The sequence below is a fragment of the Argiope bruennichi genome, chromosome 2 (genome assembly GCF_947563725.1).
Source record: "Argiope bruennichi chromosome 2, qqArgBrue1.1, whole genome shotgun sequence".
Lineage (NCBI taxonomy): Eukaryota > Metazoa > Arthropoda > Arachnida > Araneae > Araneidae > Argiope > Argiope bruennichi.
Genome location: NC_079152.1, coordinates 94,093,014 through 94,107,261, shown reverse-complemented (window position 1 = coordinate 94,107,261; position 14,248 = coordinate 94,093,014). Strand labels below are relative to the sequence as shown.

The 14,248-nt window shown below is 32.5% G+C and overlaps 1 protein-coding gene across 2 annotated transcripts; it reads right to left on the bottom strand.

The window, feature by feature from the left end:
* Window positions 1-1,475: 1,475 nt before the first annotated feature.
* Window positions 1,476-13,070, bottom strand: LOC129961651 (uncharacterized). Of its 2 annotated transcripts, none has more exons than XM_056075178.1 (3): window positions 13,011-13,070; window positions 7,622-8,117; window positions 1,476-1,808 (listed from the first exon to the last, which is right to left on the bottom strand). In XM_056075178.1, exons 2-3 carry the CDS (start codon window positions 8,103-8,105, stop codon window positions 1,690-1,692), a joined length of 603 nt encoding a protein of 200 aa, XP_055931153.1. In that variant the 5' UTR covers window positions 8,106-8,117; window positions 13,011-13,070; the 3' UTR covers window positions 1,476-1,689. The 2 variants fall into 2 exon arrangements, with proteins under 2 accessions (XP_055931153.1, XP_055931152.1); XM_056075177.1 differs by lacking the exon at window positions 13,011-13,070 and adding an exon at window positions 11,927-11,947.
* Window positions 13,071-14,248: the final 1,178 nt, after the last annotated feature.

Below are 14,248 nucleotides of genomic sequence, written 5' to 3'. Positions count from 1 at the left end.
TTTAGACACCAATTCGTGTCATCATAAAGTTTTTATTTGTTTATACCTTTGCTAAAGTAAATAAACAGCAAGAGTAAGTGATCCCTAAGGTCTGGTTTTATTTTCCCTTCTGTTAGCAAAATACTATACTACTCGAATTAATTGAGACATTTTTTTTATGTATGAATTGGTATGTGAATACCAGTGATGTCCCGAGCCGCCATCAACCGGTTATATTTCTTAAACCTGTTAAGTCTGCGACTGGATTGTAAACATCCATCTAAACAGGTGTTTTGGATTTATTTTCACTGGAAACTTGGTTCCTCTTAAAAGGAAGAGACATGAAAGTAAAGATACAGAAACTTTACGAAGTAAAATTGTTCCATTCATGGAACATTTCAACATTACTTTGCTCCTTGTCACACTTCGAAATTGGTTCCAACTTTTATGTGGGAAAATAAAGATGCTACTTGATTGGCCTGATAATTCACCAATTCGAATTATCAAGCTTATTCGACTTAAATCCCATTAAGAACTTATGGAATATTCTCAAGAATTGTTTGACTGAATTGCACGACAACAGAAAAAATGATAAAAAGCGTTATACAAATGCGTTTCCACGAAGATGAAGTCAAGGACAGGTGTGCTACACTAGTGGAGTCAATGAAGAGACGTGTTGAATGTCATTTCTGCTAAAGGAGGACATACTTCGCACTAATATAAAAAAATTCACAAATATGCTTAAAGTATGTAATGATTATAAGATAAGGTCTTGAAAAAATCTTTCCGTTTCTCCCAATTCAAACAGTACTGTATACTCAATAGATCAATTACAATACATTTCGCTATTATGAATATTCTTCAATATCGTAATAACATTGAGGAGATAAAATTTTTATTAGGCCGTTTAACCAGAGCTTGACTTAAAAATTGTTTAAAAGCGCTAATTTTTTTACATCTGAATGGGCTTCCCAAAACCGATGCCAGGGGTAAGGCATTCTTTACGCCTTTGAAAGAAACATTCCGTAGTAACCTACTGTACTGGCGCTGTAGTAATCCAGATTAATCAGATTCTACCAAAATTTGAAATGCTCTAAACTCTACGAATAAGACAGCCCTTGTTTTTCAGAATTAGACATTTCGTATCCTTATAACGCCGTTTTCTCAATACTAAACATACTAGTTAAAGTACAACCGAATATCTTATCGTATTAAATTGTTTTATAATTATTCCTATTAGCTCATTCTTCTGCGTTTTTAAATTTAATACGATTAATTTGGTTCATTAATAATTAAGTAACAAATCAAGACATGCCATTTTGTCTGAGATAAAGAACTGAAGCATCTAAGTTTCCGTCTTTCTAAAAAATTTAGTCAGAACTGATGACAACCTACATAATTTCATACAAAGATTGATAAATTTGGTGGGAAGCGTACTTCCCACGGCCCTAGAAAGGGTTAAGACATTTATTCAAAAAGAAGAAAACCAATATTCTTACAAATTTTATTCACGAATCTAAAAATCAATAATACAGAATTTAAAAGTTACAAGATTGATAAGACAAATATAAAAGGTTAAAATATTTTTTAACTAATTCATTGCTTTAGTTGCGTCACTTTATATCAGCTTCACTTATTGATCACTTTAAATTTTAATTCTGATGTGGTAGAATGCTCGTATTTTCATTGCTCCAAATGCATTCTCCGAGTTCAATTAATTCCCGAAGTTCCTGGTACTCCATATACATCTAGCTTAACTTCTTTAATGAGTCCATGTCCTGGAGATTCCGTAATAATTGAATCGGTTGGACTGGTTTCTGGAACAGTAACTGTAAAACAATACGTTATCAATAATCTACTTTAAATGAATTAATGTCTGTATGGTTCAGAGTTGGTTGAATGTAAAGAACACATTAGAATACCCTTGTTGAGCGTTTTTACCATGAGATCGGTCCGATTTCTACATAACCAAGAAATCCATTTATGTTAAACTTTAGATTTTTATCCATCAAAATTATACATTTTCTTTAGATTTCCAACATTTGTGAATAAATGATATTTTAGAATACGACAGCTATAATGAAAATGTTATATCCCGCCATATTCCTCAATTTTCTATTACAATTGACCTTTCCGATTATATTGGGTTGGTGCATAATTAACAGAAATTTTTTTTAATATATTATCAGGCACTTATGAAAAAGTAAACGAAAATTCAACGTTAAAATTTTTGAATGACTAATCCGGAGCGTAGTCACCATATACTTCAATTGCTTTCCATTTGCAGAAACAGACCCCGCTCGTTTCGTTGAAACAAAATCGATGAAAATTCGGACACGTTCGCTTTTATTGTTGTCGCCGAGTTCTTGGGGGGACCCATCCAGCCAATGTCCATACCTTTCCAAGCTTTGAGATGACGAACGATGGTTTAATGATCCACATTGAAGTTGTCAACCAGCATTTGAGTTGTCAAGCATTCATCCCCTTCCAGGGCTACCAAAAGTGCCTGATCATCGAAGTCCGATGATCAACCACTTCCTGGCTTATCTTCCAAGCTAGTGTCGCCACATTTGAGACGGGCAAACTCTTCCCTCCGTCGACTTCCGCTGCTTGTGCCCTCACCGAAAAGGTGCGTTGAGATAGCGAAACGACTGTGCTAGTTTCCATCCTTTCTGAAAGTGGTATAGCATAATGACGAATATAATTTTATTGCCTAATTTTTATAGCCTAAAAGTAGAATATTTTCATAAATTTATAAAACTTTGTAAATTTTATTAAAATACAGCATGTCAAAGAAATGCCTGATAATTATGCTCCAACACAATACATTGAACAAATATACAAGCAGGTGCTCTTATTCTTCATCATAAAACCGATTTACATTGGAAGATCGTGTGAAAATGCTTGCCATAACTCTTGCTTGTTGTCGATACCAATAGTCACTTTATCATAGCCTTTTTAATTTAGGACAGGAACGCTAATGCTAGCACGAAATCGCAAGTCGCTTAACAGCACTTTCTGTATGACAAGCAACAGGGATGTTCTACCTCAAATTTGTCAAATATTGCAAAATACGACACATTTTGTAGTTCGTTTTGCCAAATACAGTAGGAAGAAAGATGTGTTTAAGATATCTTTCAGTTAATACGATTTAGTTTAAGATAAGATTCAGGTCTATAGATATGAAATTTTCGCTCTTATCATAACTTTTTCAGATGAATACGTAAAGAGACATTATCGATGGAAAGATTTAGATCAAAGTCTCAACAGTTATCAATACATATATTAATTTTAGCAGTTGGTTTATTTGGTTCGAATTGTTTGTATAAAGACCATGAAATCTATTGTCATCTCCGAATTTCCTTCTCTAGCCATTTGCATTTGTCATCCTTGTTCACAGCCAAACACGATTCCAAGTTCAGTTGGATCAACATCTCGTTTTAAAACACTAGGGTTATTTTAGGACGGACCTCGTAATTTTGAACTGCAGTCAGATGAGGAGGACGACAACAAGATGCAATTCCAAATAAGTCTTTCGAGTTTTAAACCCGATTTATCAAGATTTAGTGCTCGAATTGTTTTGATGATTAAAACATTTTGCCTTTTGATGTGCAAGAATTATCTACTGAATGGACGATGGCTTAAAGACGAGATTTTGTTGTGCTCACTATAATAACTTTCAATGAAATTGAAAAATTCATTTAGTTTTAAAAGGAAATGCGAGTTCTTAGGAATGTTACGCAATTCTAACAAATTTAAAAATTACGCATATTTTTATTGGAAAAAATAACATAACCCGGTATGGATGAAATACAAGCAGTTAATAATTTTCCGAGCCAAAATTTTAAATTAACTATGGCCAATTTAAATTGCCTATGAAATAGTTTTAAAAAGTTGAAATGATGCGAATTTTGATTAGAAGAGAAAAGCCTTTTATAAGTAATGGATCTTTTGATTTTAAGGGTTAACTTCTGAACAACTCGCACGAGATTTACAAATCTATATACTTAATTCACGTCTAATTAGATAATCCCTTCTAACTTGCGAAACTCGTAATCAACAAGTTCGGGAAATGTACAACAGAAGGACAATTTACAAAAAATATTAGAAACTAGATGTTCTCAAAATTTGAAATGGAAATGCTTTCTTCGTACGATTTTATTCTTTTTTAAACATACTTTTGCAATTAAAAAGTATTTAAGAGATCAGTATGCCAAGATAAATTTTTCTACCTTTAGTCTTAAATTTAAATTATTAAAACTTATTCATTATTAATGATTGTTAAAACATTGCATAGCATACTGAAAATAACTCAAATTCTACCAATATTGGCCGTTTTTAATCAAATCTAATTATATGAAATCCGTTAGCTGCGATTACGTTTGAAAGATATTTAAAACTGCCTTTTCATGAAAAAAAAGGCCCAAATATGAGAACTACATACATGTGGAAAATCCATTACAAAAATCCATTTTTATGAGCATGAAACCAAGTTCAATGAAGATGCTTAAAAATATTACGTTACTTTGTTTATTATTAAAGTAAGTCTGAAACTTGGAAAAATTTGGCATTAAAACGATTCGTTTTTTCCTATAAATATCAAGTGCAAAAACATTCAATTCTAGATTCAAAAACTATACCAAATCAATGCATACAGTAACTCAAAAAAAGTGTTGGGATACTTGGCAGAAATAACTACAAAGCCATTTATAAATTGAAACAAAAATGGAAACATTAAAATAAAAACAAAATGAATCTAGAAATATTTTGTGTACGATTTGTAAGGAAAGTTTCATTGGCATTTTAAAATTATAAATTGATATAGCTTTTCAGATACAATTCAAAGACAAATAGGAGCCAAAAAAGTATTGGGACACTTTTGGAATGAGAAATTCAACATAGCACATAAATAGAAACTGAATTTGCTACTACTTTTTTTAGACTAATTTTAAACAAAAATTAACAGATAATTTATAGAAAAAAATTGCGATAAACAAAGATATAGCGGTTGTTGTAAAAAATATTGTAATAAGTCAGTGGAAAAAAAGATGTAAAATCAGCTCGTTGTATAGGATATATCTTGAAACTGAATAAGTACTGTTTTTAACATTATTCACAGGTTCAAGCAAAGAAATAGTATTGAAAACAAGCAAAGATCAGGGCGTCCAAGGACATTTAATGAAAGTGAGGAGAGGTGGATTATGAAACATGTTTCCTTCAATTCAAAAACTAGTGCAGTAAAATTGACTCTGCAATGTAAAATTAAGTTCGGAAAATCAGCAAATCCTAAAACTGTATGCAATGATATTTGTTTTCTTAAAACATTTCTTAGTACCTCAAAGAAAGCCCTACATCAGCACAGCAAATCTACAAGCTAGGCTGGCATTTGCTAAAAGGAATGTAAATCAGCCAAGAATTTCAGAGAAATGCAATTTTTGTTGATTAAAGCAAATACAACATTTTCGGATCGGATGATAAGCAAAAAGTTTGGCGGAACCCAAATACAGCAATGCATGTCAAAAATGTACGGCCTACTATCAAATATGGAGGTGGCAATCAAATAGTCTGGGGTTTCATGGTAAGCACTGGTGTCGGGAACTTTTATTTTATTGAGGATACAGTGAATAAATGTGTTCATCTTCACATTCTTAAGCAAAATTTAAAGCAAAGTATGAGAAAGCTGGGAATCTCGAGACAAACTGTATATTAATTTCAAGATTTTAGCTGTGCCAAGCAAATATCAGTAGCAGGGCGAAACCTGCAGCTGATATTTGCAAGTTATGGATCCCTACTGTTATTAAGACACCGGCACAAAGTTCACACTTCAGTCCTATTGAACATGCGTGGGATAATTTGCAGCAAAAATTGTATGAACATCAAGTTTCTAACAAGCAGGATTTCAAACATTTGATAAGGAGGGGCCCGAAATTGATGGATCATTTTTCAAAAACATTGGTACAATACATGCGAAATAGACCGAGAGGTCATAATGTCTTGTTGGGCCGCCCTTTCTTATTAATTTTACGTTTTCTTTGTTTATTTTATTGGAAAGTGCCTCACTATGAGCACGTTTTTTTTTACTCGATTTCTTCTATTTTCAGTTATAACCAAAATTGCATTACACGAGAGTTTGAATTACGATTAGTATACGTCAAAATATTCATTTCTTTGTTTTCGTTTCATTTGTACATCCAAGTACATGATAAAAATCTGAACTTGTGTGTCCAATACTTTTTGGACAGATTGTAAGGCTATTTTGCATATACTAATTCAATTTTCAGAAGGAACCGATAAAAACGCTTTAAAACAAATAAGCGTTAAAAAAGGAGCAAGTGTTATACAGTGGAACACTGAATTGTAAATTGTTCAAAGTCGAAGCAAGATTTGCAGAAAGCGTTTTAAAACTACACAATGAAGTCGAGGGAACCCGGAAAAGATTGAAGTAAAAAGCTACCGAGATATAACCAATACAGTACTAAATGGACGTTTTTCAAGAATTTTATAGAAATGAAGTGTTTAGCGAATTTTAAAAAAATTAAAATAACTTTGCTTTTGACTCAAAGAGGGGAAGCATTAAAAAACAAGACTTAACCTATACATTCACCGAAATTACACTAAAAAATCTACTTTCGAAGAGTTGACTATATTATTCTCACCGGACGATTGAGTTTACAATTCCCCCCCCCATCTACTACCATGAAATAGTTTACCATAGAAAACTGATAAATTTTTCTGAAGCCGATTCTACGCGGTATTTTTGGTCATGTTGTTTTAGGGGCATCACGATTATTTATCTTCAGCAGCTGTCTTCGACAGGGAAACTTTTTGGAAATATAGTTACAAAAGCAATACCGATTCAGAAGAGCTTGCTACTTATCGGCCTCTATGTCTGCTCCCCCCACCTTTGAGAAAAATCAACAGAATAATATCAGGGCGATTTCTACGCATACCGTCTCTTAACCAGTGTAGATTTCGAAAATTTCAGAACTTTAAAAATCGGTATTTTTTTTATTGTGACCTGTATATTTTCGTGCATAGTTGCTGGAAATCGAGATTTAGGATATTTAGTAAAATTTATGTCCAGTTTAGAGTCTAAAAGAATACATAGGAATAATCTCGCAACTTTTAACGACATTACTTGATCATTGTCCAATCCCGAGTTGGCATTCTAATCTGTATTGCCATGCCATAGTATTTCATTGCAGATTGAAAGTGCACTATATCCGAATGCTTAGTGCTTTTCAAATCCAATTTTGATGAAAACTAAGTTTTTTTTTATCCGCCCTTTCGTCATGAAATTGCGTCCAATCACCAGGCAACCAATACTCAATTTTAAACTTTTGTACTCGGAAATGTGATTCGATACAAATTTATTCACTTAAGACAAGAACTTGTTCATTGCTCCAAAAAATTTTATATATTAATTTTAATTTGTATTCCCCCGTCTCACAATTTTGTAGTCATTTGACAAGTAAAAAATAAAACGTCAAAATGATGCACCATCTTGAATGGGGATTGAGAGTCGCCATCCGAGTGTAAAGGGTTAAAAACTTCCCCTCGTCTATTAAACTTTCGATCTTTGTTTCAATTACGTTTGTAGAGAAAAACTGCTTTATTGAAAAAAGAAATCAATACAACTTACCGTATTCACCTTCCTGTCCAGGAGATTTCTTAGGACTGCTATCAACTTTCTTTCTCTTTGGGTATATAAGCCAGAACGATTTAGAATAACTACCCCTTTCAAAAAAGCAAGTGAACAAACTGCAATACATTATTAGCAAAGTGGCATAGAGAACTTCCCAGTTAGGCTTATAATCCTCCTTGCGTTTTACAATAAAGTTGACAAAAAATGTAATCATTGCCAGCAAGAACACACCCTTATTGTATAGGTTCCTCCGAGGGCATACATTTTTCTTACACCAATTGAAACATCGATCAATGATCTCACAGCAGCAGCAATCTTTAGCTCTGGTAGCTGCTTGACTGACAGTGAAGGATTCCGACTGAACCGGGGCAGTAGGTAAAGTTTCAGACGACAGACATTTCAAATCTGCTGAGGTACCGGGAGGAGAATTAACACCAATTGGAGGACCTTTGCTGCAACTTGAACTTGCCACTTCCGACATATCGATAGGTTCCTGAAGAGTAAACAAAATTAGTGTGCCATCTTAATATTAAAAAGCAAAACATGTAAACTCCTGCGAAGCTTTGCATTTTTAACCTTCTACTCGAAGTACTTTAATTGTATGCCGTGTAGGAAGCCTAAAAATACTATTCAATATTTTAGTCAGTTGTAGCTCTGAATTATTAACAAAGGAATGTTGACAGCAAATTGTATCGATTTTGCACTAAAAAACCCATTCCCCTAATAAATTAGCTTTACCATGCAGAGGAGCACGCATACTCGAAGCTGAAAAGGACCCTTCTAAAAATTCGGAATAAAAATATTTAATCTAAAAAATTAATGCAGGAGAATTAAAACATTACAATACTTTGAATAGAATAGTAGCACAATAAAATGTAAAAATGAGAAGCGGAATTAACATTCAACATGTTCATTGCTTCTGGTTGTGCGAGTTTTAAGATTGTGAAGTAAAGGATTTTAAATACTATTCACCCGCAATCGTCGAAAGCTGCATTTAGCAAAAGAATTGAAGCAACTCCTTCCAGTTCAGCTTCGAATTAAAATATCTTCTATAAAGAAACTAGTTTAACATTAAAAGAAAGCAATGGTCCAGAGCAAAAAATTACCGACGAATTCGGAATAAAAAAATTCAAATTTAGTTCCATTGTATTAACTTTATAACGCTTATCCTCTTGTCAGTATAAGTTTTTTTCGTCTAATTGATTATATACTCTGTTTGGAGGAATGCTTTTAACAACTTGCACTGGGAAGACTTCCACGCAAGTCAAAATGCTTGTGTTACAAAATCACCAAAGACTTGGAGAAATAAAATCTCACATAAATGAAAATGTTCATGGCCCGTCGACTAAGATTTTTTTTTTCTTTTGCCGAGGCATAGTCTCAAGTTGGAATTTAATTCCGTCAGAAGATAGAAATAGAGTCAAGATTTGTATAAAGTATCGAATACCTTGTGTGGTTTCTCTACGAGTTACACTGGACAGTTTCGGCAACTCATCTTAATCTTTCCAGCGCAACTAATTAACACACTATTGGATGGCTGCAAACTTTTTTTTTTATATCTGAAGAAAATAAATACACCAATATTCTGCTCATAATTGGAATTTTGCATCCAAGCATTTTTATTTTACCACCATATCTTTATCGATAATTAAAGATGTTTTAAGTTATCCCGTCATAGCAATTTATGATATTCGTACAATATGGCAGTTTTGACAGCATTTGCTTTATATTATTGCATCTATGGACTTCAGAAGCTAAACTCGGATTCAAAGAACAAAATAGCCATTTTAGGGGGAAAATTTACATAAATGATATGGAAATGCCCATGCAGGTTTGACTGTGCGATGGTGTAGAATCTTACCGAAATGACGAATTCCTTGAGATACAAAATTGACACATACTGAAGAATTGCAAGCATTATTTGTTTTGTTTTTAACAGTTTGAATTTATTTTACTTCATAATCTGCAAGTTCAGACAATTTACCACTATTTTACACAACTCGTACCAAATAGAATTTTATCTGAAAACATTTCACAGATAACATAATTTCAAGTATTTCTTTGGATCTTGAACACAAAACATTTTAATCATACTTTTCCTTTCAGAATAACTTCTCGTCGGATTATCTTCTCTATACTTCTGTGCCAATTCAGCAATTTCTTTCAGATTTGAAATTCTCATTTCCGAGGTATTCAAACCTTTAACTTTTTTGTGAATGCAGAGCTCTTTTCAAATGATTTGTACAACTTAACGACTACTTCTGCAATTATTTCTACAATTTTGCGGATTTTTCCCACGGCTCTTGCTCCGAGCTAGTGATTGTTTTTTGGGGTAGAAGCTACCTTTGGCTATGCTGCGTCAAACATCGTAGTAAAACATTATCAATTTATAATAAAAGAGGGAATGGATAAGATGGATTTTATTATGGTGCAAGATCCTTTTGTAGAAAAATGAAGTGGGAACCGAATTCCAATGCATAAAGTGAAAAACCAAAGTGTTGAGAAAAGGAAAATAAAAGTTGTTAGAAACTAGAATATAAAGCTAAAAAGGTTTAAATAATTATATTAAAACCCAATATTTTTAATAAAAAGATAGGATGACTTGAAATGTTTGAAATCAAATCACTCAGATCAGGGCTAGACATCTGAAAGAATGTATGCCGCTATGAAGCAAATCGTGTAGATTCTATTTCCGTCTTAAACATTCTTGTAGAACAGTTGCGAATTCGCTAAAGAGCAGATATTGACGGTTGAACTGAGTATGGTCAATTCTCAAACATGTTAATATTGTGTCCAATTTTCCGCTTGGTTATGCGAGCCAGAAATCTGCTTTGGGCCTGGTTGTATAACGTTTATTTTGAACCAGAGCATCCCAATCATTTTGCCACCAGGAATATATCTGCAATATGTTTCTTGTAATCTGAAAGAGGTATCGGATTCATTAAGAAACTTGGTTGGCTTACATTACCCATAATTCCCGTGTGTGCAAAATCCAGCATAAAAAATATGCAAGCCCTTGCAAATAAGTTTATAAGAAATTTAAAATACTAAAAATCAAAGGAGGGCTGCGAGTATGTAGCGATTCCAAGATGATTAAGGAGTCTATATTATATAGCCATCTGCAGAACAATCCAAAATAAAATAGCAGTAAAGATGGCAATAGCTTTCGCTATGAAAAAGAATGAATTAATTTTGCATCGTTTTCAATTCTACAATATATAGCAAGTAAAAGAAACAATTAGCCTCTAGAACCATCTAAAATGGTTTGGCGTGATGACATTTTTGACGATGATCAGCCAATATTTGCAGATAGATTATATCTATAGCATTTTTCTTCTTAAAATGCAAGAAGTACCCAACACAGTGCTTTTTCCGGGGTTGTAATAGAAATGTTTGTTGAGAAACAATTTGCTCTTCAGTCACTTGCAACTTTGATATTGCACAAGGCATTCTTACAAGTAATGGTATTATTGATGTCTAACAGTAGGAAGCCATTGTAAAGGGCTTTGACAAATTATGAAAGGTACGATTGGTATTTGACAGTATTTTAAAATAATAATGAAGGGTCAACATCTGAAGACTAATGGTAACTGAAGGCTCATTACTTCGTATATACAAATTTTTAGGCAGGAGATTTCTCGAAGGCTCCAGAACATACAATCCAAGAGCAGTATGATGGGTAATATCGAATATTCGGAGAGTACTGCATCTTACAGAACCATAAGCATTTCAATATATTTAAGTCGTAAACACATTTTTCATAATGTTGGCTGTCGAGGTAAATTCCCCCCAGTTGGCGAATTGAAATTCATACTTTAAGAATACTATGGGACAGAAGGGGTCCAATTCCTATTGTCATAAAAATCAAAGAAAAGTGACCACTTATGTAGATTACTTTTCATATTAAGGATGGAAGTTAGAGATGGAAAATATATTGCCAAGTAAATTGAGTGAAAGCATTTTGTTGGTAAATGAAAGCGACTTCAGAAAGCAAACCGAGAGGCGATAGTTTCTATGGAGAACTCCCTTGCTTGGTGTCGAGGGAAGAAAGAAATTAAACAGAACGCATCAGGCTGAGGGGAGGAGATTCTGGAATTTAGATCGTATGTTATCTCCGAGTCGTGAATCCAGTTTCATCCAAGAAAAATGCGCCCATGAGGGGTCTGAGTGAGGAGTCCCCTGCCATAGGATCCATATTTTTGCTATTAATCTGTAATCAGATTTTTAATTCTACAAATGTATTATTAAAACCAAGATGTTATAAATGATTTACTTGCAGAAGATTAAAGAGACTCGAAATACCGTCATCTTTCTTCTGTCAATATTCCCTTCTCTCCTTACCAATTTCTTTTCATCAGAAGACAGAATATCATTTTACTATGGTTTAAAAATCGAAAGAAATATTCATTTTAACATCTTTGAAATGCACTTCCTTTTATACAATGTATAAGAAATATTTTCGTTCAATAACTTGGAGTTACAGGCAAGAAACGTTAGTAATTTAGATAAATTTCTTAAGTAAGACGTTTTAAATAATTTTGAAAGTTGCAAACGGTACAAGTTACTTTAAAATAGGCCCTATAATATCAGAAATAAATTTCATATCCTTACTTACAGATATACATTTTCTATAAAGCAAAGCAGTTCTCAACTGCTGAATGAAATTCGTCTACAGAACAGGAATTTCCTCTGTTCATTTGCGTTTAGTTAAAAATGCACACCCAAATGCAAGGAGTTATGAACGAGAATGGAAGTTTGCAGGAGCTAGTCAAAATTGTGCAGCCGAGATAGTTTTTGAACCGAGTTTTTCAAAAGATATAGTTATTCGGTCCCTCACTCATTAACATTCAAGTCTGGACAAATCAAAAATTAACCAAGCTATGTAGATTCATTTTAATATATTACCTTTATAAGTAAAATCTACCATAAATTTTTCGATTCTACCCTTTCGATTAACAGCCTTGTAGAATGCAATTATAATACATCATTTTTCTCATAAACGAAAGAATGAGGAAATTTACAGTTCTGCGAAAGCTAGAAAATAGAAGAACCAGACAATTACTATTTTAATATTTCTACGGTATCGCGCTATTAAATTCTAGAGTAATTCTTCTCTACAAACAAAACGGTTTTAATATCCGTCACAATTTGATCGTTAAAATATTTTGTTGAAAGTATCGTCAATAATTGAAACATAATTATTGGACTTATTTAAAATTAGTCAACAACATTCTTATCAAACCAGTTAATCACTAAAAGCCATTTCTATTCAATACAAGACATTTTCCGATATAATTTTTGTGTATTTAATACACAGTATATCAGTAAAAATCGGTTATTATATAAATAAAAGAAATAGTATAAAGCTAAAAACAGTCTTACTTACTTTACGTCCTACCACGATGAAACTAAAACATCTGTTCTTTGTTTATTACTTTTATATCCCTCCTAATATAAAGCTCGCATGCGCAGACATGATAGAGCTTTAAATTTTCTTTTTAGAGTTCATAAAATTATGTATATTTTGTTGTACATGAAAAAAGAAATCATTGTGATCATAACAAAAATTCAACCTGGAAGTTTTAATGAATATTAACAAGGAGCATTTCAGAATGGAAAATAAAAAAATATTTGAAATTTTATTGATCTGTTTCTGCATATATTAATATGACAGCCCAAACAGCCAACGAATAAAATGGATGGAATTTCAGCGCAAGGTTCTTATAAGAAACTTCTATGTATATCCCAGCTTTGAACAATTTTAAAATCGTTATAAAAATGTCACGTTGGCTTTGATTGATTTGAAGATTTTCAATGTAATGGACAAAGAATCCTCGATTTTACTCTATTCCTTAGTATAAGACATAATTCAATAATTTCGGATATATTACAAAATCAAAAACCACTGGTATGCCAGAATATCAAAAGAGGTTCGAAAATTCTAACCATAGCATTGTCCAAGCTAGTGACTAAATTAGTGAATCGAGAAAAATCGGATTCAAGGAATCAGATAGAAATTATCAGGATTAATATGAAAAATGGAATATGACCAAATTTGAATCCTATTCATATTTGATCAATTTAATTTTGTTATTCGTTTTCAGCTATGTATTGATATATGATAGACTATAATAATATTTCTTAGCTAAGCAGACCTGATGGTAAAGTCTAGGATTCAAAGTGAGAGCTGGGTTGTGCACTAAAATTCTTCATGCATATGAATCTGGTATATGTTAAATTTTCATTCGTGGTGGAAATTTTGTTACGCATATTTTATATTTTTAAAATGAAATGCAACTGAATGTTTTTTGTCAAATGACCATAGAACAAAATTACGAACTTCGCCCTAAAATAATCATCGAGTAGTTCCAAAATTAAATGATAGAAAAATCAAAAATATTTTAAGGTACACTATAAAAGATATCTTCCAAACAGCTAAAAAATAGCTTGATATATTTGAATCATATTTAATGTGCTGAAATTTGATTGTAAAATTTGTTATGTCCTGAAGATGAAATTGAGTATTGGCTTTAAACTTTTTTGTTTAAATGATTTTATTACCATAGTCATATAATCAAATACTGAGTAGCATCTATATAACAAAATACAGTAAAAGAAAGATAA

Excerpts from the sequence above, each read along its gene's own strand:
- LOC129961651 (XM_056075177.1), bottom strand. Across the intron at positions 1,809-7,621 it reads TGGACAGGAAGGTGAATACG|TTACTGTTCCAGAAACCAGT; the intron begins GTAAGTTGTATT and ends ATTGTTTTACAG.